Consider the following 24,073-nt stretch of genomic DNA (forward strand, 5'->3'; position numbering starts at 1 on the left):
CCATTCGCCAGGGGGACAAGTAAGACAGAATGAAATCACGTACTCAGTTGAACCTCAACAACGTGCCCAGTGTCACGCAGAGCCAGAGACTGGCAAAGCCTGAACTTGGGAACGTGTGACTCCAAAGTTCCGTGCCACCTGCCCTGGGAAGCCCTTTCCTGGGAAAGGGGGAGCCCTTTCCGGCTCCTTCCCCTGGACTTGGTCAGACCCTTCCTCTGCAGTCTTGGGAATACCGTAGTAACAATACCAATCACAGGAACTCTCTCTTTCTCGTGCACCTTCTCCATGCTGGGCAGCGCAGCACTAATGCTGGACGTGCATTTTACCTGCTGAATCCTCTCAGAAGCCCAGGGGATTGGTACCACTATCCACCTCACCGTACCGATGAGACACAAAAGCTCAGAGAGGTTAAGCCACTTGCCCAAGGTCACACAGCTTGTGAGCAGGAGAGCCGAAGGTGGAACCCCCAGCTCAACACTCTGATCACTGGCCTAGGGGCTCCTTTTGCCGTGGAAGACTGATCCCTGCATTTCCAACAGCAGACAGTCCTCGCCATTATGTCGGGTTTAGATGCTTCCGGCTCAAAATGATGTCAGGGGCCGGCCCCTCTGAGCCTCTCTCCCAATGCCAAAGATTGAGGGAGAGGCCGTTTCCTCACTGACAATGAACTGAGCCCCACCCTCGTCCCCAGTTGGGCCTTTCCTAGGTTCTCAAACGTGACGATGACCACGTCAGGGCAAAGAACGAGGCTTTCTTTTTCAAGGCTGAGCAGGAAGGAACAAGGTGTTCAGGGGCATTCCAGGGACCTGGCTTCCGTGTTCAAGTCCAAAGTCCCGAGCCCAGCACGCAGGACAGCTCACCTGGGCCCACTCCACTCAACACACTCCTGGCCCAAGGGGCACTTCCCTCCTGCAGATGCGTGGCCCTGCGGCTCTTGACCTGGAATGCCAGTCCCTGCGTTCCAGCCCGAGCCGAACCCTAGGTGCTCAGCAGCTGTCTCCTAGGGAAGCCTGGCACTGCCACAGCTCCCCCATCACCCTTACATACGTCAGAGCCTCTGCATCCCCGTATTCCCAGCCCTTGGCACGACACCCAGCACCCAGCAGGTGTTCCATAAGTGCACGTTTCAGGCACAGATGCCCAGACACTGCATATGCCATGGAGGACGCCAGCGCCCGGTACGTCTCCTCACTCACCTCCTGCCCTAGCTTCTGGGGAGGCTCCACCGCATAAGGAACCAAGAGGAGCGGAACAGGAAGCCAGGCCCTTCACGGTGCGGACTCCTCACTTCTAGGAGCCACGCGTGGCCTGAGTGTGTGAGTGGGTGGGAGGGCTGGGGGAATGCGCGCACTCTGGCTGATTCTGGAGGCAGAGCCGAGCCGGCCCCTGGAGGCGGAGAACTGCGGGCTCCCCTCCGTCCCCAGCCAGCCACCTTCCGGCTGTCTCCTGGCCACCTCCGCCTCCCGAGGACCACGGAGTGCCCCCAGTTGTGCACGTTACAGTCTTGTTCACTGGAACGCAGGCCCACAGGAGTAAAAGAGGGATGCCTAAGAAAGGTGGAACACTAAATTTCGCTTCTTCCCAGACCCGAACTTGGGTAGAAGTGGCACTTTTGAGGGGACAGCATTCAAATCCTCCCACCTTCTCACTGGGGGAGGAAAGGCGGTGGAGGGCCACCCCAGGGGAGAGGTGGAGGGGCAGCCCTACCGGGGCTGCTCTGTGACATGCCCCAGCCTCACCTGCTGTCCCTACCCTGACACCAATGGCCGAGTCACCATGCACCTCATTTGCAGGTGGGGCCCAAGGCCGGATGCTCCAAGATGCTGAAGGACTCACCCGGTCCCCACGGCGAGTGGCAAGGACGGGCGGGAAACACAGGTCCAGTCATCCACCCACGCTCGGGCTGGGCCCATACGGGCCAGACAGCACCACCAAGCCCTCTGCATGACAAACTGGAAAGGCGCTCGATGAAAAAGCCCCTCTGTGGCCCAGAGGAGCCTGCAAGGACAAGGGCCCTTCGAAGGGTAGTTTGAGGGTTTCTGCCTGTTTGTTCATTTTCCTGTACGTTCTGGCCATCCCAATCTTCCAACCAGAAGGCTCTGGCACCAAAAGAGGCTCAGGAGAAAGGAAGAGTCTGGCCCGGCCGCCGAACTCCTGGAACCGTCTGCAGAAACGTGCCTTTGCCCTTCCCGGACTTGGTGAAGAAACAAGGGCCTCTTTCAGAGCTGGGCCCTTTTGTTCCTGTTCCCAGGGAGGAGACAATCTCACGCAGGGAAGGGGTACTGAACAAACTGGGTTCAGCCCAAGCATCCAGGGAAGTGAGGCTGTGCCGAGCGCACCAAACTCAGTGCCGTACCAGCCCCTTTGCAGCTGACCAATCCACTGGACGGTGCCGGTCTCGGCCTTTGAAAACCACGTAGCCAGCAGCCTCGTCCCCCGATGGCGGCCTGGTCGCGGTGACAAGCGTGGCAAGCCTTGAGAACCTGAGACCTGCCGGGCCCTGTGCTAAGTGCCCCGGGAGCGTGTCACCATCAAGCCCGACCATAGCCCTAGGGGCAGGCACCACGAGCCTGCTTCACACAGACAAGGAAACTGGGGTCACTAGCAAGTGGCAGAGCCGGGACCCGAACCCAGTAAATGCACATACATCCCTGGCCGCCAATCAACCAAGAAGCAGCCAAGCGAATTATTTTTTTTAAAAAAGATAGAAATGAAGAGAAGGGAAGGGAAAAAGAAAGAACAAGAAAGAAAAAAGATGTATTTTCTTCATCACGTCTATCACCATCTGAAATCAGCATGTGCTTTTGCGCAAGCGTGTGCCCCCTCGGGAAAGTAAGGGCCTTGAGTGGGGGCCCTGCTCGGGTCACCCAGAGCCCAGCCCCCCAGCAAAGTCCCTGGCACACGGGAGACCCTAAGCGAACAACTGCCCGGTGCCCCCCGCTGTGGACCCAGCTTCGCAGGGACAGGGACAGTGATGTGCGAGGACTCAGACGAGGGAGGCCTCCTGTGCTCACGCTGCTCTGTCCAGTGAGCCGGCTGCAGGGCTGCTGGGGGAGGGCCCAGCCCGAGAGGACCCCTCACCACTCAGGTACCTCAAGCCGCAGGGAGGCTTGCTGGTTAGTTTCACTCGTCCATTCTTTCAGTCGCGTCTCAGTTCCCTCATCTGACAAATATCCATCAGGGCCCACGGTCACCAGGGGCGGTGCTGGACGTCCCTCCCGGGACTCAGACTGCACCCACAGGCGTACTTCCTGGAGGTGGTGAGCCTTCAGCAGGGCTGCAAAGCCTGACTGGCACCTCTCCCCTCAGTCCCAGTGCCTTACACGAAGGTTTCTGGATTTCGAAATGAAGGTCCCTCTCACACTACCAAAGACTGCTTGTGCAGCACAACCCTGGGCGGACAGAAAAAAAAGCACACACAAACGACCATCCTACAAAAACATTAGGTATAAATTTTATTTTCCACCTCTGGTTATCTTGTATTGTCCAATTCTTCTACGATGCACCTGAGTTCTCCGTGTAATGGGGGAGACGGAGATGGACATCTTGAACAAAGCAACATCCAGCTCCCAGGTATACGTCCGAAAGAAGTGAAAGCAGGAAAGCTAATAGCGGTTTGTCCCCATGTCCATGGTAGCATTAATCACAGAGCCAGTGCCCATCAACAGAGGAAAGGGTAAACAAAATGTGGTCTATCCGTACAAGGGAATACTACTCAGCCATAAAAAGGAATAACATTTGGGTATGTGCTACCACATGGGTGCACCGTGAAATCATTACGCTAAGTAACGTAAGCCAGACCCAGAAGGCAAGCGTTATAGGATTACGCTTCCAGGAGGTACCTAGAACAGGCAAATTCACACAGACAGAGGGTAGAAGAGAGACTGTCAGGGCTGCGGGAAGCAGCAGAGGGGGAGCCAGCCTTTAATACAGAGTTCATGTTGCAGACCCATGAAAAGTTTTGGATACAGGCAATGGTGGTGGTAACACAACACTGTGAATGTATTTAATGCCACTGAAATGTACATCTACGAATGATTAAAATGCTAACTGCTATGTATATTTCACCCCAATTACAAAAAACACACACACTCAGAAGCTGAGATACCGAGATAAATGAGACCGTGGTAGTACACAGCAGACAGAGTGAGAGAACCAGAAGCTATACTTGGGGATGGATGTGGCCTGGCAGTGTCTGTCCTCGGCCTTGGTCTGCTCAACTGTAAAAATGACAGCAGTGGCCTCGATGATGTCGAGAGGCCCCACCAGACCAGATGTGGACCCAGCGACCTGCTCTTCCGCTTCCTGACGTGGAGCGAATTCTAAGAAGACGCTGCCAGGTGTACCCCTCCAGGCCGTGATCCAACTCCCGAGATGCAGCTCCTCCAGGTAAAGGGGCAGTAAACACCTACTCAGAACAACCCAGGCTCAGCCCAGCCACCTCTCTCATCGCATCTGAGTGGCCACGTTCAAGCCACCCGCCCCTCAGTCTCCTCATCTGAGAAGTAGAGACACGGATGAGAAAGCTACTTTCTCTGCACTCCCCCTTGCTGTACATATGGCCAGGGCCGCCCTCGAAGGTCACACAGGCGAGGCAGATGGAGCCTTAGCTTTGCCCCAGAGCTGGCCACCCTGGCCGCTGACCGGGAGGACCGGGCCAATCTTGGCTGCACCTGAGCTCTGCAGCCAGGCTGCTGGGCTAGAGAAGCAGAGCTCTCTCAGGGCCTTTCCTCGGTGGCCACCCAAGGCCTACTCATTTCTCCTTAAGTGGGATCTTACAAGGGTGGGGACATAAAGAACACCCAGGAAGTCCCTTGAGGTCACAGGAGAAGCATGGGCCACAGGAAAAAGCACAAGGGTCCGGGTCAGCCCGACCTGGGTGTGAATTGCAGCTCTGAGACCTGTGTGTCCCTGGAGGCCAGTGGCTGTCCGCAGTCCTGAAACACGGCCATGACCCACCCCAGGGCACGGCTGCGAGGACAAGACGCACAAGCACCCAATACCCAATAGGTGCTCAAGAAATGGTGGATTCCATTATTTCGCCCAGCCTCGCCCATGGCAACCTGTACCCAGCTGGACGGAGAGCTGGCTCAGATCGCCCTGCAAAATCTTCCTCCGTGCACACAGCACACTTTTAAAAAAGAATTTGAGAGTCATAAAAAAACACAACCGCATCCCGCCAAACTGCCAAATGTGGTGGGAGTAATGAAGCAAACAAAAGGGAAAGTTCAATTCCTTTTCTTGGCTTAAGAACATGCAAATGCAAAATTCAGTGGCAAAGAAATCATCCCGGCAGAATTCCGTGTCTGCATTTGAAATGGCCCCATGGAACGAACTCTCTCTCGCCACTTAAACCACGTTTCACCCCAGGACGCGGCTAAAGACGGGTGCCCGGCTCACGTCGGGAGAGTCAAAGACCATGAGGGAACTCATGTATTGGGGTCTTTTTCCACACCACCAACCAAGAAAGACCCTTCGTTTCTCTGAACCATGCCAGCCAGCCTCTCTGCCATTCTCTGAGAGCCGTGTGCCTCCAGCCCCTCACAAAGGGACCGGGCTCATTTCAGCTCAGTTTGCCAGGCGGTCTCCATAACTCACTCAATAAAAACACCAGCCCTTCACAGCACAGAGGATCCACACTTCTGAGTCAAGTTCAAGGCGATCAAATACAAAATCCACCATGGCCTACTTGGACACTCTCTGGGCCTATTTTGTATGCTTACTGTTCTTTAATCCTTAACCACAGGGGCTTTGTGGCCAGTCTGTCCCCTAGCTTTACAGGTCAGAGAGGTGAGGCGGCCCGAGGTCACTCTGTGTGCCAAACGGGGCTGAGCACCGAGCCACATGTGCGATGCCAGCGGAATCCCTCTGTGCTGACCACGGCGTGGCTTCAGCGATGTGCTTGGCCTTATCGAAGAGTAAAGAACTGTTCTAAATCTGAAAATAAACATTTTAGGGGCAAGAAGCACCAACCTTGAAACTCCAGACTAGGATAAAAGAAAAAATAGTTCACCATAACCAAGAAGACTAAACACAGCTCTACAAGCACAGAAAATGCTGTGTGGACAAGCCCACTTCCCCAGCCAAAGGATGAAACTTTTTTTTTTATCATTTACATGTTAATTTCTGGACAAATTTCCATTTCTTGCTAGGGACGTGCCACAGACCTCCCAGACCGGTTTATAACCTGGGGTGGGGGGAGGGAGGGGGGAGGGGCGGCAGGTCCAGGAAGGAACCCCGTCTTACCACTTTCCCAGAGGGGTGCCTAGCTTTCATCGAATTTTCCAAAGGAGTGTGTTGCCCAAAGAAGTCCAAGGCCCATTGTCCTTGGACACATTCATTCAGTAGGGAAGACTCCGTCATTTCAATTGCCTCTGAACTCACTATCCACTCCAACATGAGGACAGAAATGAGACCAGGCATGAAAGAAAAAAACAAGTCACTCTCCAAAGCAAGTCTCGCAGAGGACAAACAGGCCAAAATTTAAGAGGACGTGACAGAGGAGCTGGTAAAAATTAATAACAGTAATACAAATTTCACAGGTCTCCGAAAAGGAAAGGGGAAGGAAACCAGCATCACCTAAATCAGGCCTCGTCTTTCTAAGGCAGCCGAGCGGCTGCGGGGTGGAGCATTGTCCACGCGGCAGACTGCCACACGCCATGCCTGAGCAGTGCCCCGCACACACTAGGTCCCCCGTCAGTATCTGCATGAGCCGAAGGAACATTCCACGCCATTTATTGCTCACAACCTTGGGATGCAGGGATTGTAACTTCCAGTTTCACAGACCAGGCTCAGGGAAGTCATGTGACTTACGCAAAGTTCCAACCAGAAAGAGGCAGAACCGGGATGCAGACCCAGATCCACGCACTGCTGTGCAAAACCCAGGTCCTTCCTCCTACACCACACCTTGCTTAGACATCAGAGTCACTTCTCAACAGAGAGCCCCCCGGTGTGGAGCAGACTCCACACTCCCCGTGGCTCCCTTGTGGGTCATTTTCCGTCCCTAGGTCTCAGGTTCCCAATCCACACAGGGGGAGACGGGCTGCATGCCAACAACAACTGATTAGCAGTGGCTGTCTGGGCTCACCGGGAAGGATTGATTATGTCAGGATTGATTAGCAATGTCTACCAGGGGAGAAGAATTTATTTGCCATCCCAGAACTAGGTGGCCTGCAGGTTCTCTCTGCCTCTGATTCTAATTATGAAAATTTTAATGGGGGGGGGGGGGAGGGGGGAGGTGATGGAAAAGGAAAGAACAGACCAACATTTTCCAACACTGGCCACAGCTGAATCCAGCAGAGCCCAAAGTGGCCGACCAGCCAGTTGTGCATGCTTTGTGCACACAGCCCTGCCACAGGGGAGGAAGTGGAAAACATCGGATCTGGTGCCTGCACACCCAGTAAGACGCCCCGTCCAAGCCCGCAGCAGCACAAGTGTGGGTTTGGTCTGGCTGGGCCTGGTTGTAAAACACCTAGGCAATCAGTAAGCACAGCAGCCTCGCAGATGGCTCCACTGGGGTTCATACCCTGGCCTGACCTGAGCCCTGGGCAAAGTACTTCACCTCACTCAGCCTCGGCCTCCTCATCCCAGAAGGTCCTCACAGGACTGTCACGGTGATTCAACACGGGGGTGCCTCAACGCACAGCCAGCCCACAGCCAACTAGGCAAATAAGGGGCTACCGCCACCGTCATGAACGCCACTGTTCTTTGAAGGCAGCGTATTTTCAGACACGAGTCCGTGCCCAAGAGACAAATCGCATTTCCCCATGTTCAGAGCATGGCCCATTTGGTTACTGTGAGCTCTCAAAGGCGAGGGCTCTGAAAACCAGTCCATCCTTCTGAAGCTCCTGGTGTGTCAGCCGGGGCCCTGCGAAGAAACAGATGGCAGACACAAAACGGTATAATTTGGAGAAACCGTTCACAAAAGGATAACATACCAAGGTGTGGGCAGAGCACAGGGGAAAGCACGAGAGAGGGTTTTTCTCCCTCGGGTGACCAGCTGTCCCGGGTCTGCCTGGACTGCGGGGTTTCCTGGGACATAGGACTCAAGTGCCAACACAACTTTCCTGGGACAGCTTCTGGCAAGCCGGGCCAGTTGGTCACCCCCATTGCTACCACACGTTCCCACCCCTGGGCCTGAGTGGGGGGTGACAGGACAGGAGCTGTGATTGAGGGACCCTGCCGGCCCACAGCAACCTTAAATTGAAGCCACTGGCCTCCATCGCCTCCGGGGTCCCCACTGGCCAAACCCCCCCTGGAGGCCAAAGGGCACAGAAGCCACAGGGCCAGGCCCTGGGCCCAGAGGAAGGCGAAGAGGAAACAGAGTGTTATCCTGGGATCTCAAAGGGCCCAGGACCCATTCCCTAGAAGGCTCCTCAGGGCGGCCCAGGGGGACTCAGAGCTCCAAGACCTCATCCAACAGGAAGGACGGAGACCCCCCTCCCGTCTGGGACGGGGACATCAGGGTGGAACACGCTCAAGACTCAAGCTCTGCCCAGGGGGACTCAGAGCTCCAAGACCTCATCCAACAGGAAGGACGGAGACCCCCCTCCCGTCTGGGACGGGGACATCAGGGTGGAACACGCTCAAGACTCAAGCTCCGGGGACCCACGTGTGTACACATTTACTACTCCACATTCAAACAGAGGCACAGCAGGGCTCCGAGAAGAAGCCCCCTCCCCTGGCGGCAAGGTCACCCCAAAAGTAAGGCCAAGAGGACACAGCAAGCTACCACAAAAGAAAGGGGGTTTCGTGAGCTCTGTCATCATAGGCCTAAGTGGAGAGCAGACAGAAGGCTCAGGAAGGGGGCAGGGGGCAGAGGCCGGGCATCCACACAGGTGTGCCTGGGGCAGGGCTGTGTGGGATCTCCCGCGGACATGCTCACACCCGACTCCACTAGGCAGGCCCTGGGCATGTGTCAGGGGCAATATCGTTGAGGAAACAAAAGCGACTTTCAATTCTGTTTTTAAATCATATTTTCCAAGATCGAAATCTTATTTGCCAAGCACGGCTGGAGAAAGCTAAGGTGAAAACCACCAACAATGCCTCAATCCTCCCAGCTGCACGTCTCTAGCTCCCTTGAGTCGGGGACGTGGTGGCTGGTGCTAGGGCCTGGGCTGAGGGTCCATTCCAGGTCCTGGTGACTGAGGTGTCAGGACAGGATCAGGGGCAAACCCTGAGGTTCTCCAGGACAGGTCCAAAGTCCCCAGCCAGGGCCAGGGTTTCCAAGAAAACTTGAGATGCTTTTCTGTCCCTTCACAGCCCGTGGCACTGGGGCCCCAGACGCCCCGCTGAGCAACTACATTCAGCCAAACACCTGCACTGACATCACACGTCCCTGGATCGAAAGGACCCTGCCTTCAAGAAGTTGATAGCTGAGCAGGAACAGGAACGCAGGCAGGTGGAAGCTGCGGCCACCAGAAAGCCGGTGGTGACGACGGAGCGGGCATTTACCGAGTACTCGCTACATGCTGGCACTCTTCTGAGCCCTACGTGTACTATCTCCCTTACCCTCAGGATAGCCTGGGAGGTGGCTACCGTTGTCCCCACCTTGCAGATGCAGAAACTGAGAACTGGGTCACACCACCACTGGTCACACGGTCTAATATCAAGTGTCTGGATCCAACAACGCTGGCCAGCGCTTGTAACCACATTGCCTGATGACAATGAGGGCGCCTGTTAGGAATGGACCTGGGGGGGGGGGGGGGGCTGTCTTTGGCGTCTCCGCCTCCACCATGGGTTTCAAAGTGGGTGTCGCAGGGGGTGCTACCCCCAATCCTCAACACAGACTCCTTCAAGCAGAGCTGCCCACAATGCTGAGAAGGGCCTGCGGCGGCCGGGTGGGGTCTGAGATCCAGCCAGGGCTTGGCTCTCCTGGCCCAGAGGGGACCCTGCTTACCACCGGGGCATTAGAAGGGCCCCAAGACCTCTGCTCTTGGCAATGCTCCCTAACCTAAGCCCCTGGCTCCTGAAGGTCACCTGCTGACAGGACCCAGACATACTCCAGAAACATCCCTTTTATACCTTTTCTGGTGCCGTGGTTCAAATAGATCCAAAAAGCAAGGGTACACAATGCATGGCCTTGGGTGGGGCTTGAGTCAAGCAAATGAAGGCCTTCTTGGAAGAGCCACCAGGCCGGTGGCTCACCCACCAGCCCACTCCCTCTGCTCTCCACACCCCTGCCCCCCAAAAACACTTTACTTCACAAAAGTTGCTTCAAAGTCATTTCCCTCACACCAAAACTTTCTAACGCTAATTTCTCTCTCTTTCTTTTATTGGCATGAGGCAATTCTCCTTTCAACAACCCAGATCTCTGAAGTCCTGAGTCATTCAGGCAGGCACAGCAGGGGGGCGATCCTGGGATCAAAGGTGTGGGGAGCTTGCTAAGCTCCGGCCAGCGGGATTTCCTTCCAGAGGCCCTGCGGGAGAGCCCCGCCACTTGGCCAGGCATCTGGGCGCCTGCAGCCCCCACAAAGTTCTTCCTCACCATCTCCGTGGCAGGTTCTGAAGAAGCAAGGGGACTGGGGCACGAACACAGGCTCCCAGCTCTGCCACAGGCCAGCCCACAGCCAGGGTCCACCCTGTCACACAGAAGCTCGCAGGGGTAGATGGGATGTTAAATGAGCTACCCCGGGGTCTCACCCAGGAGACATGGGGCACTGCAGGCGGGCATTTGGGGCCATCAGAACTGTGGGGAGCATCTAGCGGGCTGAGACCAGAGATGCTGTGCATCCTACAATGCCCAGGATGGCCCCCACCGCAAAGAATGATACAGGCCCCAACATTCATAGGGACGAAGAGGAAACACCGTTGAGATAATGTATGATAATGGCTTAGTGTTTATGAATAAGACCTAATCCCCTGCTCGCTGTGCAAAGGATCCCACAGGTGACATACGCACTCATCTAGAGAAAGCAAAGATGGCTGCACCCCAAAACGTTCATATGCATGACTTCTGGGAGGTTGGGATCATAGGAGAATTTTTTGCTTATTTTATAAGATCATCATCCCTGTGTGATTATTTTTGTTTCACTTCACAAGGGCAGAGGTGAAGAGCCAGTAGAGAAGACTGATAGGCAAAGAAGCAATGGCAGCCGGCTGTGGAAGAGCAAGCCCTCACTGCAACTGGGGGTCAGAAAAGACTCCAGGGGCTGGTGGCCACCACCGAGGCAGAGGGGAGGAGGTGCTGTGCCACAGCACCAAGGCGCAGGGTAGTCGAGCCGGAAGGTGGGCAGGGCAGGGCAGGGCAGGGCAGGGCAGGGCGTGCGCTCCCAGTGGACCCTGGACTTCACGATCGCCGTAGGCAGGTCGTCACAGCCAGCTCTTGACAGGCAGCTCCTCGAGGCCAGGCCATGTCAGGCGAGGAAGGCGAGGCGCTGAGAGGCTGAGTCCACTATCCCCAGATGAACACAGGGCAGGTAAGAAGCAAAAGTCTGCCACGGCCCTTCTAGAGACAGGTCCACAGGGAGAGGGCTGAAACCCCCCCTCCCCCGCCCCCAGGGTGACACAATGTGCTTTGTCCACACACAACCTCCCCGCTTCTGCAAGGCCCTCCAGGGCCTCCAAGAATGGAGCCAGCCTGGCCATTTTGGGTCTCTCTGACCCTCTGCTCTCGAGCCCTGCTCATGGGACACGCGCAGTCACGCCCTGGAACCACACGGCCTGGGTTCAAACCCCAGCTCCACCATTACTAGCTGGGTAAGTAGCGATCTCATCTTTCTGGGCCTCAGTCTGCTCCTCTGGAAAATGGGGACAATAAAAGCAACACCTCCTGGGGACATCGTGAGGGTTAAATAAGCTCCCGTACACAAAGGGCTCAGAACATAAGCGCTGAATAAGCACCGGCTGTTGTTATCACTGCCTTGCTGACGGTGAGTCCCCACTGCCCAGCAAGGAGGCATCGTGGCAGGAGGAGAAGGTCTTCAGCTCTGGATCCAGGCCATCTGGGTTCCAGATGTACAACCTGAAACTCACAGGGCCTCCATTTCCATCTATAAACTGGAACCCCAGGGGCTGGAGTGAGGATAAACGCACAAACACATCGAAGGGACTCAGCATGTGGGAGGAAATGATCGCTGCTGTCCTGCAGTCCCCCCACCCTGTCCTGATCCGTCTGGTGCCACAGGCTGACCCTGCTGGGCTCCCCAAGCCCGGGAGCCACCAGAGCGCTGGGACAGTTCAAGCACTTTCATTTCCCCCCCCCCCCTTCCTTCCAGGAAGGAAGGTTCCAGAAGGGGAGCCTTGGGAGCCAAAGCTGACAGGGCAAGTTTCAGGTCGAGGGTTTGGAAAGTACCAAAGGCCTCTGATGGGAGCCCATCAGGAGCTCCAGGCCGGCGGGCTGAGCCCCGCAGCCTCACGGGCGAGGCAGCAGGCCAGGAACCCTCAGGCCTGTGTCCACCCCTGAGGCCAGCCGTGCACGCCGCATGCCAAACGGGTCGGCTGCACGCGCCGTCTCGTTTAGCCTGGGCGGCCCTGGAGGAGAGAGCGGCGCAGGCACGGCATGAGAGCGGGAGGTCCGAACACATCTCTTCTCTCTCCCCTCCCTCTCCACGGGAGGGCTCTGCCCACAACTGGCGGCAGCCTCACTGGCTCATTTCTTCACTCACTCATCCATCCGTTCAGGCAAAGAATGTCTGCCGACACACCGGGCCCCAGCATCCCCACCTATAAACCGGAGAGAGGAACAGTATGTCGCCGGGCTGTTATGGGGATCACGGATGTAACCACCTGGCAAAAGAACGCTCAAGAGTGGCTGCCACCATGGTCCCTGCTGTGACGGACCCCTGGCCCTGGTGACTCAGATCCCCGCAATCCTGAAGCTTCCACCTGGGGGGATGGATCCTAGGCGCCCACCTGGCAGCCGGTGCCTCGTCTCTCTGCATCGCGACCAGGGCCTCCTTGGCCTGAACGAGCGCTGGGGAACCCAGCACCAACTTCACCCTGACTCCTGGCCCCCGCCCGCGGCCCCCACTCTGGGAAGTGGTCCCGCCTCCACTTTCCTCTCCGGCACTCTTCTGTGGTGCCCACCACTCAGGGAGAATGGCCCAGACCGCCCAGAATGTGCCCCGGCGGCTCCGGCCCCTCTCTCCTGGCTTTCTTCTCCCTCTGCCCCTTCCCAGCCCTGGCCCCCCTCTCCATCACTGCCAGTCCCAATCCTGGGCCTATCTATCTAGATGTGTCTCTCCTACAAAGTCCTTCCTGAAACCACGTGCTCTTCTTCCTCCCTCCAAACAGCAGGACAAGGCATAAACCCCCTGAGGAAATGTGCTGCGTTCGACACTACATCACAGTTTCTACCGTACCCCAATCTGAGGGAGGCTTACGGGGCAAAGATGATGTCTGACCCTGCAGGCACAGTACCAGGGAGCACTCACTTTGGGAGCACATTACCAGGGAGCAGCCGTTGGCAAACGGAGGACCCGGGAAGCCCCATCTGCACACACCGTGTCGGGTACTCAGCTCGCAAACTTAGTACCTGGTGCTCACTCTTGACAAACACTTGGCATTCGCTTTCCAACACCAGTTCCCTGAACTCACTTGACAAATTCACGAAGGAATGTCTGCCGAACACCGGCAAATGCCAAGTTGATAAGCCCACTGATTCTTAACTAAGATGTTTCAGCAAGAGCCTGAAATAATTTTACGTATATCCAACGGATAGACACGTATTCACGGACACGCACACCCAACGCGTGAGGGCAGACCTGCCTTTGCCTCTCAACTCAACCTCTTTGCCCACAGTAGGGAGACAATAAACGTCATCGTAATCATGAATGCATCGCTCCATTCCCTGCAATACGTTTGCTTCTATCTCATTCCCCACCAGAGAGAAGACTGCAACCTTCCTGACCTGCCACTAAGCTCACACCCAGGAGCCGGAAGAGCCCACGGTGCTGAACTTCCTTCCCAGGGAAGCGGCTCTGCAGCCGGTACTCTGAAAGCCTCTGCGTGACCTGCAATCCTGGTGGGGGTCCTCCTTTCTCCAGTGCCCGGCCCCCCTGAGCTCAGGGGCTGTCACTTGACAGAGCTGTGGCCAACACAGCGACCCGACCTACCAATGGCACTGCCTGGCATTCTCTCCCTCTCTCCATCTCCCACTCATTGAGGCCCTGGGGGGAGGTGAAGGGAGAGGATGGCCAGTGACACAATATGGAGAAGCCAGGTGCCCACGTGGTCCACGTCCAGTAGGGCAGAATCCCCACTGGACTGGTGAGAGTAAGAAGTAAGCCACGTTGCGTGAAGCCACCCAGATCTGGGGGCAAGTTGTTCAGCTGTCAGCCCAGCCCGACTGACGCCTGGCGCTGTCCACACGGATGGCTGAGCCTCTCACTGGCGCATGCTGGTGATCACATTCACCCGGACAGTGAGCCAAACGGGGGGCGAAGGGGCCCGGCCTGGGTTTCTCCACATCGTGCACTCCTGTCTGCAGCTTTTCCAGGCCTTTAAGAGCCTGGGCTGGACTCAAGACACCCAGGAAGCGACTACAAGTTCCGGTGTTACCTTCCCTCTCCTGATGACCCCACCTGAGCTGCACGGCCCCAGGAAAACATCTGCCACCCTGCCTGAGTCCTGGACATCCACCTGCCCAGGGGCTGGAGAGTCCAGCTCTTCTGCTTGCCTCCAGAATGAGTTTAACTCAGCCTAATCTGCTCATGTGCTTTCTCGATCATATCATTTCTCATAACGGCTTGAAAGCAAAAGGTCCAAGGAAAAATGAAGATGGAAGGCACTGGAAGGTTCTGGAAGGCACCGGAAGGTGCTGGGAGGCAGGAGCTCTGGGTGAGAATCCCAGCCTTGGTGCTGAGTCATTTGTAAGGGTCTTTGGGCGACATACTTCTCTTCACCACTAACCCCCACCCTCACCAGCAAGATGCTGGAGGCAAATTCAATGATTAGTGCGTCCTAGGTGCTAGGACCCTTGTAACTCAGTATGACAAAGTCAGCTGGTTTTGACGTTTTGCTGGGCTTTGTGATTTAAGAGTCTCTTAAAGCATTGCTCCAAACCTATTCACTATCTATTGAGAGGGAGCCAGGCTTAAATACACACACAGAGACACCAGAATGAAAGCTCCATGGGGCTGGGAGCTCTCTGTATGACCAACACCCAGCAGATTCTGGGTGTTCGTAAGTATCTTTTAATAGATGATAACAGCTCCTAGGAGGTGCGGGTAATAACAACTGTACAGCATTTACTAAACGCCAGCCACCTTACTAAGTGTTTTCTAAGTACTATCCAGCCTCAGGGCCTTTGCACTTGCCAATCTCTCTGCCTGGAATGCTCTTACCCCTTCCCTGACTGCCATGTGCAAAGCAGCAAGGCTGCCAGTCCCCAAGCTCTAAACGCCACACCTCCCTGGCTGCTCTGTTTTCTCTAGGACCCCTGTCACCACCACACAGATTTTATATCTCCTTGCTTGGTGGTTTATTGTCTTCGCCCACCCCACCGACAGCCAGACTCCAGGCAGGCAGGGTCTTGTTTTCTTTAAAGTGCCTAGAGCAGCGATATTTACCTGTTGGATAAACACGTGAACAAACTGCCAGGCCTTACCTCACTTAACCTCAAGGACATCGACACTGAAAGGAAATCCCCATAATCCAAATTTTATAGGTAAATACAGACTGTTAGGTGACCTGCCCAAGGTCAGCCACCAGTTGGGAAGTTGCAGGGGGGGGGATTCCAGCTCACCTGTGCGACCACCGCACAGGGTCTGGCTGGTCTCCTCCAGGCACCTCACTACACACCCCAACGCGGATACAAACGCTTCGCATGTGGCAGGTATAAAGAAATGGCTACTGAGCCCAGGCACCAATTTCTGCACCAGAAATGTTTCTGTTTTCTCCTTTGCCTCAGTACACAGGGACACCACACACACACACACACACACACACACACACACACACACACACGCCTCACCACCCTTTGGTTACGGCTCTGCTGATGTCAGCAAAGCTTCCTTTCGAATGTGCACCGCCTCCCTTGGCGCCCTGCTGAACTCACTGGGTGCTTTGTCACCAGAGCCAGGAGTGGGGAAGAGACATTCTCACTTCCTCCCTTTCTCTACCACGGGGCTGGGCGGCCTGGCTCCCATCCTGGGGAAGCAGGAAGTCTGGGGACAAAAAAAACGATGCTCTCAGGTGGAGCAGGAAACAGCCAGCCAGGGCCAAGCTGACTCTTGTCCTCAGGGCACAGGTCATCGGTGACAGCTCAGAGCCCCCTGCTCACCTGTGTTCAGCTCCCGGTGGGGGCCCTGGGGGCTGGACTCTCCTGCGGTGGTGACCGTAAGCCAGATGGAAGCATGCCTGCAGGCAGGCAGTGACCCCAGGCAACACTGCCTTCCTTCCCCTCTCTGAGGGAAGGGCAGCTCTTTCCCGCAAAGCATTCTGGGACTGAATATTTTAACACCCACCGAAGAAGCAAAAAACATTCAAATTATCAAAGCGGGAGCAACTCCACTGAACAAAAATGGCAAGTGTCTTGTTTCCGACAGCAAAAGATCGGGTCTAACCTAAACATCCAGCAACGGGAGGCGGTCGCCTAGCCTCACGCGACGCTTGTGCAACAGAGCACTACGCAGCAGTGAACAAGAGGAAGGCAGCTGTGTATACACAGATCTGGAATGATCTTCCAAATACACTGTCCGATAACCAATCACGGCCCAGAATGGTATGTAAATGGCCAAACGGTCAGCAAGGATCTGTAAGAAATCATAACAGGGCTCGCCTACTAAGAGGAGAACTGGGGCCACAGGGACATGAAGTAAGATAGAAGCTGTATTTTTCCTGATATGCCTTGTACTATCTGAATTTATTTGATGGGCGCATTATTGTTTTGATTAAATAAAAAAAAAAAAAGGAGCGGAGCACCTAGGTGGCTCAGTCGGTTAAGCCTCCGACTTTGGCTCAGGTCATGATCTCGCAGTTTGGGGGTTTGAGCCCCATGTTGGGCTCTGTACTGATAGCTCGGAGCCTGGAGCCTGCTTCGGATTCTGTGTCTCCCTCTCTCTCTGCCCCTCCCCCACTCTGACTCTGTCTCACTCTCTCTCTCAAAAATAAATGTAAAAAAAAAAAAATTAAAAAAAAAAAAAGAGCTTTGTGGGTATTGTTTTTGCGTTTTTTTTTTTTTAAAAAAAGAAACCAAACTGTGCTCCTGAGTTGTTCTGAAACTACTTTCACCAATGTTGTTGCCTTCGTACACATCGGATCTGCTCACTACCCCTAACTTTCCCAAACGCACTGCTCACCTCAGAAGACTTTTCTCTGGAGACTGCCCACTTTCAAATCGCAACGGTCCTTTCCATTTGCACAGGATTTCACGAAGCTCTCTCAGGGAGATTAAGAAAATGTGAATTGGAAGACCAGCCCCTGGTCACATCCCTACCTGGCGGGGCCGTCCGACCAGGTGCGACTGTGAATTATCTGTAATCCTTACAGCAACCCTACAAATCAGGCAGGTTCATACCACCCTCCAGATGGAGACAAAGCAAGGCCACCAAGAGGAAGAAACAGGCTAAGTCACGCAGCCGGAAAACCGTAACAGAATTCGGCCCCAGTTCCATGTGACAAGACCCAAGTTGGTTCTGTCCCACGGTGGGGATGCCCTAAACCCTATCGCACTGCCTCACTAGAGCTCATTTAATCTTTTAATCGAAAGCATAAATGAACCACTTCAAATGTCCATTCCACCAGAACACCGAGAGGGTACCATCCACGTGGGGCCAAGCCTGGCTGGCCACCCTGTTGCCCCAAGGCCGGCAGTCAGAAGGAAACCCGAGACAGCTCGGGTCCTGAGGACGAACCCTGAAGCCTCACCGGACACAGTACCCCAGAAATGCCCTCTCCCACCGCCAGGCGAGTCAGTGGGGGCGGGAGTAGGCGATGCCAAGCAGAAGCCACATGTAGGCTGTGGAGCCCAAGCCCGTGGCACACGCCTGTCGCCATCGCCGGCCCCACAGCAGAGCCCAGCCACACGCAGTTTAACAGCATCCACCTGGACCAGCACGATTCTTCCCGTGGCTGGAAAGAGCACCCCCGGGTGCACCAGGCAAATGGCAGCATGAAAAACCGTTCCCTCTTTGAAATGCATTTATTTATTACAGCCCGGGAAACACAGAACAAGTTTGCTGTTTAAGGAGAATTTAGATTCTTTTTCTCCTCTTCTGTCTCTGGCCCCCACCCTAGACCCCTCCAATCAGACATGTTACCTGGGAAACAAACTTGATATACTCCAAAATCTTACGACAAATGCCACCAAAAAACCAGAATTGTCTGTGTCTACTCCCTGCCGCAGAAAACCTCAAACGGAAGGCAGGAAGGACGGGCACAGAAGAGCGGGACAAGGAACAAAGACAGAAACAATGAACACGTGTGCACACACACACACACACACACACGCACGCAGACACGTCCCCACGGGACCTGCGGCTACCCTGGGGGACACGGACTTCAATTCCCAGGCGGAAACCACACCGTGGGGATGAGCCCTCCACTCAGCACCAGACACCCAGTAGGTGCTTAGGTTAACAAATTCCAAGTTCAGGAGGTTGCTGCCGCAGAGAGAACACCAGAGTAAAGAGACCGACAAGGATTCAGGTGACTTCTCTTTTCCTTTCGGTGACAAATGTTTCCCAGAAACATTTCAATGGGGGCAGCAGAGTGGAGAACGTTTAAAAAAAAAAAAAGTCACTGATAAATTAAGGCTCGGAAATAAAGAAGGCCACCGTCACCTGTGCTCCAACCCCCATCGTGTTTGGTCAGTGAATAAATGACTTTCCGGACTGGACCCACTCTGAGATGCCATGTGCTGCAAGTAATAAAATCAGGTGAGAGAAAAGGTAGGCAGCCTTATTTGTGCCTCTTCGGAGCAGAGGAAACAAAGCCCACAGACAAAAGCCCTCTTCCAGCGGACAAACATGTCTAGCAGGTGATCAAATTCAACCCACACACGAGAACAGCAAAATGGATTCAGGTCTTGTGGACCCGGCTGCTTCTGCAGGACTCCCGGCCGTTGGCTACAACCCACACGACGATCAGCAGCCACGAAAGGCCCAAGGAGGCCGGGGGAGTGAGAAGCCCAGGTGCAAAACGGGAATGAGGCACCACGTCTAGGCCACAGTCTGAGCAGGCCCCCAGGTGTGGTCACGTGCACCCCAGGGAGGGGGCAGACACATCCCAATCACCCCTCACACATCAGCCAGGTCGCGGTCGCCTCTGCGTTTCCTTCTTTGTTTATGAGCGTTGGGGATCCAAAGTCTGGAGCGCAGAGTGCATCAGGCCCTTGCGCTGTCACAGGCCGCGTCAGGCACACCGCTGGCTCGACAAGGACTTAATCAGTAACTGGGCCGGGAGACTGGCACAGGGGCCAGCTCCAGCCTGACCCCACAGAAGGCAAAGTTTACAGCCGGGCCAGGGGGTGACGCTGAGCCCATCTCCCCGACAGGGAATCAAGACAGGTCCGCCTGAGGGGTACACCCGGCTGGAGCTGCCTACCAGGCGGGCTGGGAGCCCCCGTGTGCTTCCAACCCTAGCTTGATGCAGCTGTGGTGCCAGAAGCCTTTATCTCTGACGACGAGCCAGTTAATTGGATCAGTGTAGACAGACTCCAAAGACGTTTGGGCAGCAGTGTATTTGGTTTGTTTATCGGTTTGAATCCAGATCAATCACTCTGAGTCTTGTTCCTGAAGCCCACACAATTAACCAGATAACTGCCAGATGGATCTGAGCTGGGCCGTGCAGACGGCTTAATATACGGATGATGTACATTTCATGGAAGGATATGACCTGATACGGAACAGACTTGGCCTGTCGGCAGCTGGGGGCCGGGACCTGGGGACTCTGCAGAGCCACAGGGCTGCACAGGGCTTGCTGCTGTAGAGAACTACACTCAAATTCACCTTTGTTTCATTTGGGCTAATATTTCTCAATAGCGTGCTTGGGCCACACTAGAAAATGCAGACAGATTACATAACGCCCAGGCCTCAGGGAAACCCCTCAGGGGCTGCTTTGCTTCCCGAGGGCCCGGACACCAAATAGGTGTCTCATGGCGGGACAAGGTCCCTGGTGCAGTTGCAACCCCACCTCTACCCTGGAGGCCGTCCCCACAGCCGGCCTGCCCTCGGCGGCGCCCTCCACGCTCACAGGCCGCGGCACGGACAGCCCTACACCCCACTGGAGCCCACCAGGGCAGAATTTAAGGACACCCTCTGCCCAGAGGGCTTGGTGGCCACAGGCGGAGGAAGGGGGACTTGCCAGCCCATTAGACGCCAGCTCATAGTTCCTCCTTCCACATTTCCAATGCTAGAGTTGGGCTCTGCTCAGGCAAATCTTGTTCTGTGGATGGTCCTCAGTCCCCCGTCCTGAAAAATCACAGCTCCTCTCCAGAGAGGCCCAAGCTACGAAGGTACCGTCCACCTCGGCTGGCCAAGGTGCTGGGGAAGGTGGTGCCGGGGCCTCCGGTTGCTTAAGAAACCATTGCCCAGCCTCAGCCTTTGTTCCCTTCCTCTCTCTGCTACATACCTCTTGAGCAATCAGAGTAAGGGGGGTGGCGGCCCAGCGCCTCCAAAGCTGACTTCCCCCAGACCATGGCCAGCAGCCGCTGAGCACGCGCTCCCGGCCTCTCCCACGGAGGGTCACTGTGCCTCTCAACCACTTCCTCCCCACCCCCCCAACTCCCCTCCGTTTTGAAGAGTGGTAGAAAAACAACAATGCCTCCCCTGAAGCAGGGGGAAATTCTGAAGCCAGATTTGGGGGCTCCTGATGCCAGGCAGGGAACCACTGGAGGGCAGCGGTTCCTCCCCTGAACCTGAAAGGCTGCGTGCCGGGGAATTTTCTGAGGCTCTCCCTCCATCAAATGAAAAGCCAAATGCCGAGGCCTGTGGCTCCGGACGGGTTTGGGAACATGCATGAGCCTGAAACCGGGCCTGAACCGCTTCACGGCAACCAGCGATCCTGTGTGAGGAAGCTGTCTCTGCAGGTACTGCACCAACCTGCCCACAGGAAAGAAAAAAATAGGTGTTCCAGGCACGTCGGACCCAAAATTCAGAATAAGAGTCCTCATGTGCTTCAGGGCTTTCGGGAGGGGGGAGTGGTTTCGAGGAGTAGGGCTTCTTCTGCTAACTTTTCCCCCTCCCCATTCCTTGGAGCATGTGTCACGGCCTGTGACACACTGCCAAGGGAACATGGATGCCGGGGAAATGTCTACACACGCTACACGTTTGTGACATGCCATGTAAGCGACACCCTGTTTCCTGGCTGGGTTTTCTTGGCACAGGTGTGGGCAGGCATTGAATTCTGCCACCAGCGCCACAGCCACCACGGCCACCCCCCACCGCCCCCCCCCCCCCCCACTGTGCTTAGTAAACAGGATCGCGGCTGCCCCAGGGGGAGTGTGCATTCTGGGGAAGACCTGCCACCTCTCCACACAGGACGGGATCCCCTCAGCAAGGCTCAGGCCCAAGCAGAGCTGGGGCTTTAAACTGCCCTTGTTTCAAAACACAAAGCATCCTGTTCAGGCTCCTGCCTGCCGCCCCCACCCCCTGCGACCCCACCACCACCACCGATGTCTTTCTCCACCTTGCAGATTTGATTTCAGAAACAGATCCATGACTTCCCTGCCTCTCATCCAGCTGACCCAGTCCTAGCCATATATTTAAAACAATAACAATAACAAAATAAAGCCAGCAACAAAGAACACGTATACACACACACTTCGCAGACAATGCAAGACCAGGGCCCCCACAGGCCAGCTTCCACTCTAGAACTTGACCTCCCCTCGGTGGGGAGGAGGCAGTCCGGGACCCCTATCCCCTCCCCCTCCACTTCCAACCTCCCAACGTGCGAATGAGATTTTTCAGAAAGGGAAGCACCCGGTTTTGCCTACCAGCCTGGGCAGGAAAAAAAGACAGTAGAGCCCAAAGAGGCACTGCTTGTGGAAATTCTTTGGGTTTTGGGGTTTCGAGGTTGTTAGGTTTCCTTTCTTTCTTTTTCTTTTTCTTTTTTTTTTTTTTTTTTTTTTTTTTGGTTGTTTTGTTTTCCCTTCCAGGGCAGATCCAGATGGGCCGCGGGTTTTCAGAAAGGGAACCCCCACCACCACCCGGGCCCAGCCCGGATCTATCCCACGGTCCCATCCGGGAGGTCCCCGGACGCCCAGGATGGGGTGGGCCACATCCTGTGCAGAATTCAGAGGGTCTCCGCGAGCCCGCCCGCTGGGCACCGGCCAGCCCCGAACACAGGCCAGCAGAGGGGGAGGGGGGGGCCACCGGGCTCCCCCCCCCCCGCCCTCCCCGCCCCCCGGGCCGGCCCGACACCCCCGGCGCCCCGCAGGCCCCGGGCTCCAGGTGCAGCGGCGGGCAGGGGGCGGCGGCGGGAGGGGGCGCCTCCCGGCCCCGAGGCGAGGCGCGGGGGTGCCGGCGCGCCGCCGCCGCGCAGAGCGACTCACCGTGGCGGACGCCAGGCTGTTGTCGGCCAGCGTTAGGTGGTGCGGCTCCCAGCGCCTCAGGAATTTCGAGGTGAGGATCTTGCTGAGAAAGGTCCGCGGGTGCCGGATGACACAGACCTGGATGTCGCCCTCCTGCAGCAGTTTGTACCTCATCCCGTTGCACAGCAGAAGGGCCCGGCGGCAGGGCACGGCGCCCATCTTCGTGCCCTCGGGGGCCGGCACGTCGCCCCCCAGCAGCGGCTTGGTCTCCTCGATCTGCCGGGGGTCGCCGCCGCCGCCCGAGCTGCTGGTCAGATCCATGGCCGGCCGAGCCGGGGCGGGGGCCGGGGGCGGGGAAAGGGGGCTGTCCCGGGCTGCCGGGGCGGCGGGGCCCCCGAGCGGCGGCCCGCACCCCCCCCACCGCCCAGGAAGGTGGGGGGGCGTGGGGCTGGGGGGGCGCCCGGCAGGGGAGGGGCCGGCGGGCGGCGGGCGGGCGGCGGGCTGGCGGGCGGCCGGCGCTCGGCGCTTCCTCGCGGCTCCGCTTCCTCCTAGCTCGTCGGGTGCATGCTCGCGGCGGCCGGAGCGGCGCGGCGGCGCGGCGGCGGGCGGCGGGCGGCGGGCGGGGACGCGGGGCAGCGGCGGGGGCGCGGGGCCGCGCGGGCGGGCGTGTCTCGGCCCCGCCGCCCGCTCGTGTGTACAGTACGTGTGTCTGGGCGGCCGTCCGCGGGCGAGTGTGCGGCGGGGGCCGCGGGGGCCGGCTCAGTTGAGAGATTGCAGAAGCCGCTCGGCGCCCGCGCGATTGGTCCCCGCGGGGTCATGTGCCCGCCCCTCTGACGTCAATGGCGGCAACGGCGGCCGCCGCCGCGGCTTCGGCCTCTCGCAGGCGGAGTCGGCCGCCGGGCGGGGACGCGAGGGGCAGAGGCGCGGCCCGACCGGAGGGGGCGGCCCCTGGGGAGGGGGCCGCGGCGGGCGAGCCCCGGCCGGTCCGGGTCCGGCCCCGCCCGGAACGTGGGGGTGGGCGGGGGCCGCGGGGGCGGGGCGCGTGACGTCACGCCCAGCCGCGCCCCCGCCGGTGCCCAGGCCGGTGCGGAGCGGCGCGGCCCGCCGGCCCCCACACGGCCCACCCCCCCCACCCGCCCCAGCCGACCCCGATCGGACCGGCCAGCGCCGCGGGACGTATCGACGCGGGCGGCCGAGGTGCGGCCAGGTGCAAACCCAGGGACCGGGGCTGGGCTGGGCTGAGTTGGGCTGGGCTGGGCTGGGCTGGGCCGGGCTGGAGGGGCCGGGGCTGGGCCGCTTGACCTCTGACACCCCCTCCACAGCTCAAGCTGTCTACCTGGCTGGCTAGATGGGGTCGTAGAACAGGATGGTTCCTCGAATTGAAAATGCCCCTCAGTTAACCGGATAATGAACCCACACTGCCCTGTCTCAGCCTGGCGGATTCTGCAAGCCCCCTGGTCTTTTACACATGTCTGCCGGTCTTCAAGCCGTCTGGGGGGAGGGGACAGATTCCCCAGCCCCCCTCCTTCTGCCCCTCGAGTCTGACCCCTCCCAGGCACCTAGACAACAAAGTCCCTCCCCAAGTTACTGGGCCACTCTGTCTTCTGCCTGCGCCCCAGCAGTGCCTGCTTCTTTGCCTCTGCGCTCAGACCAGGCCGTTCA

General features: G+C 57.1%; 1 protein-coding gene across 1 annotated transcript in view; it reads right to left on the reverse strand.

Annotated features, from left to right (window-relative positions):
• Window positions 1–23,219, reverse strand: part of CMIP (c-Maf inducing protein) — a 235,308-nt gene extending 212,089 nt beyond the window's left edge. Inside the window, exon 1 of the mRNA XM_047834680.1 lies at window positions 22,433–23,219. Within this exon, the coding sequence (XP_047690636.1) occupies window positions 22,433–22,732 (300 nt within the window). The 5' untranslated portion in view covers window positions 22,733–23,219. The remainder of the gene's footprint in view (window positions 1–22,432) is intronic.
• Window positions 23,220–24,073: the final 854 nt, after the last annotated feature.

This window comes from Prionailurus viverrinus, chromosome E2 (genome assembly GCF_022837055.1).
Source record: "Prionailurus viverrinus isolate Anna chromosome E2, UM_Priviv_1.0, whole genome shotgun sequence".
Classification (NCBI taxonomy): Eukaryota; Metazoa; Chordata; class Mammalia; order Carnivora; family Felidae; genus Prionailurus; species Prionailurus viverrinus.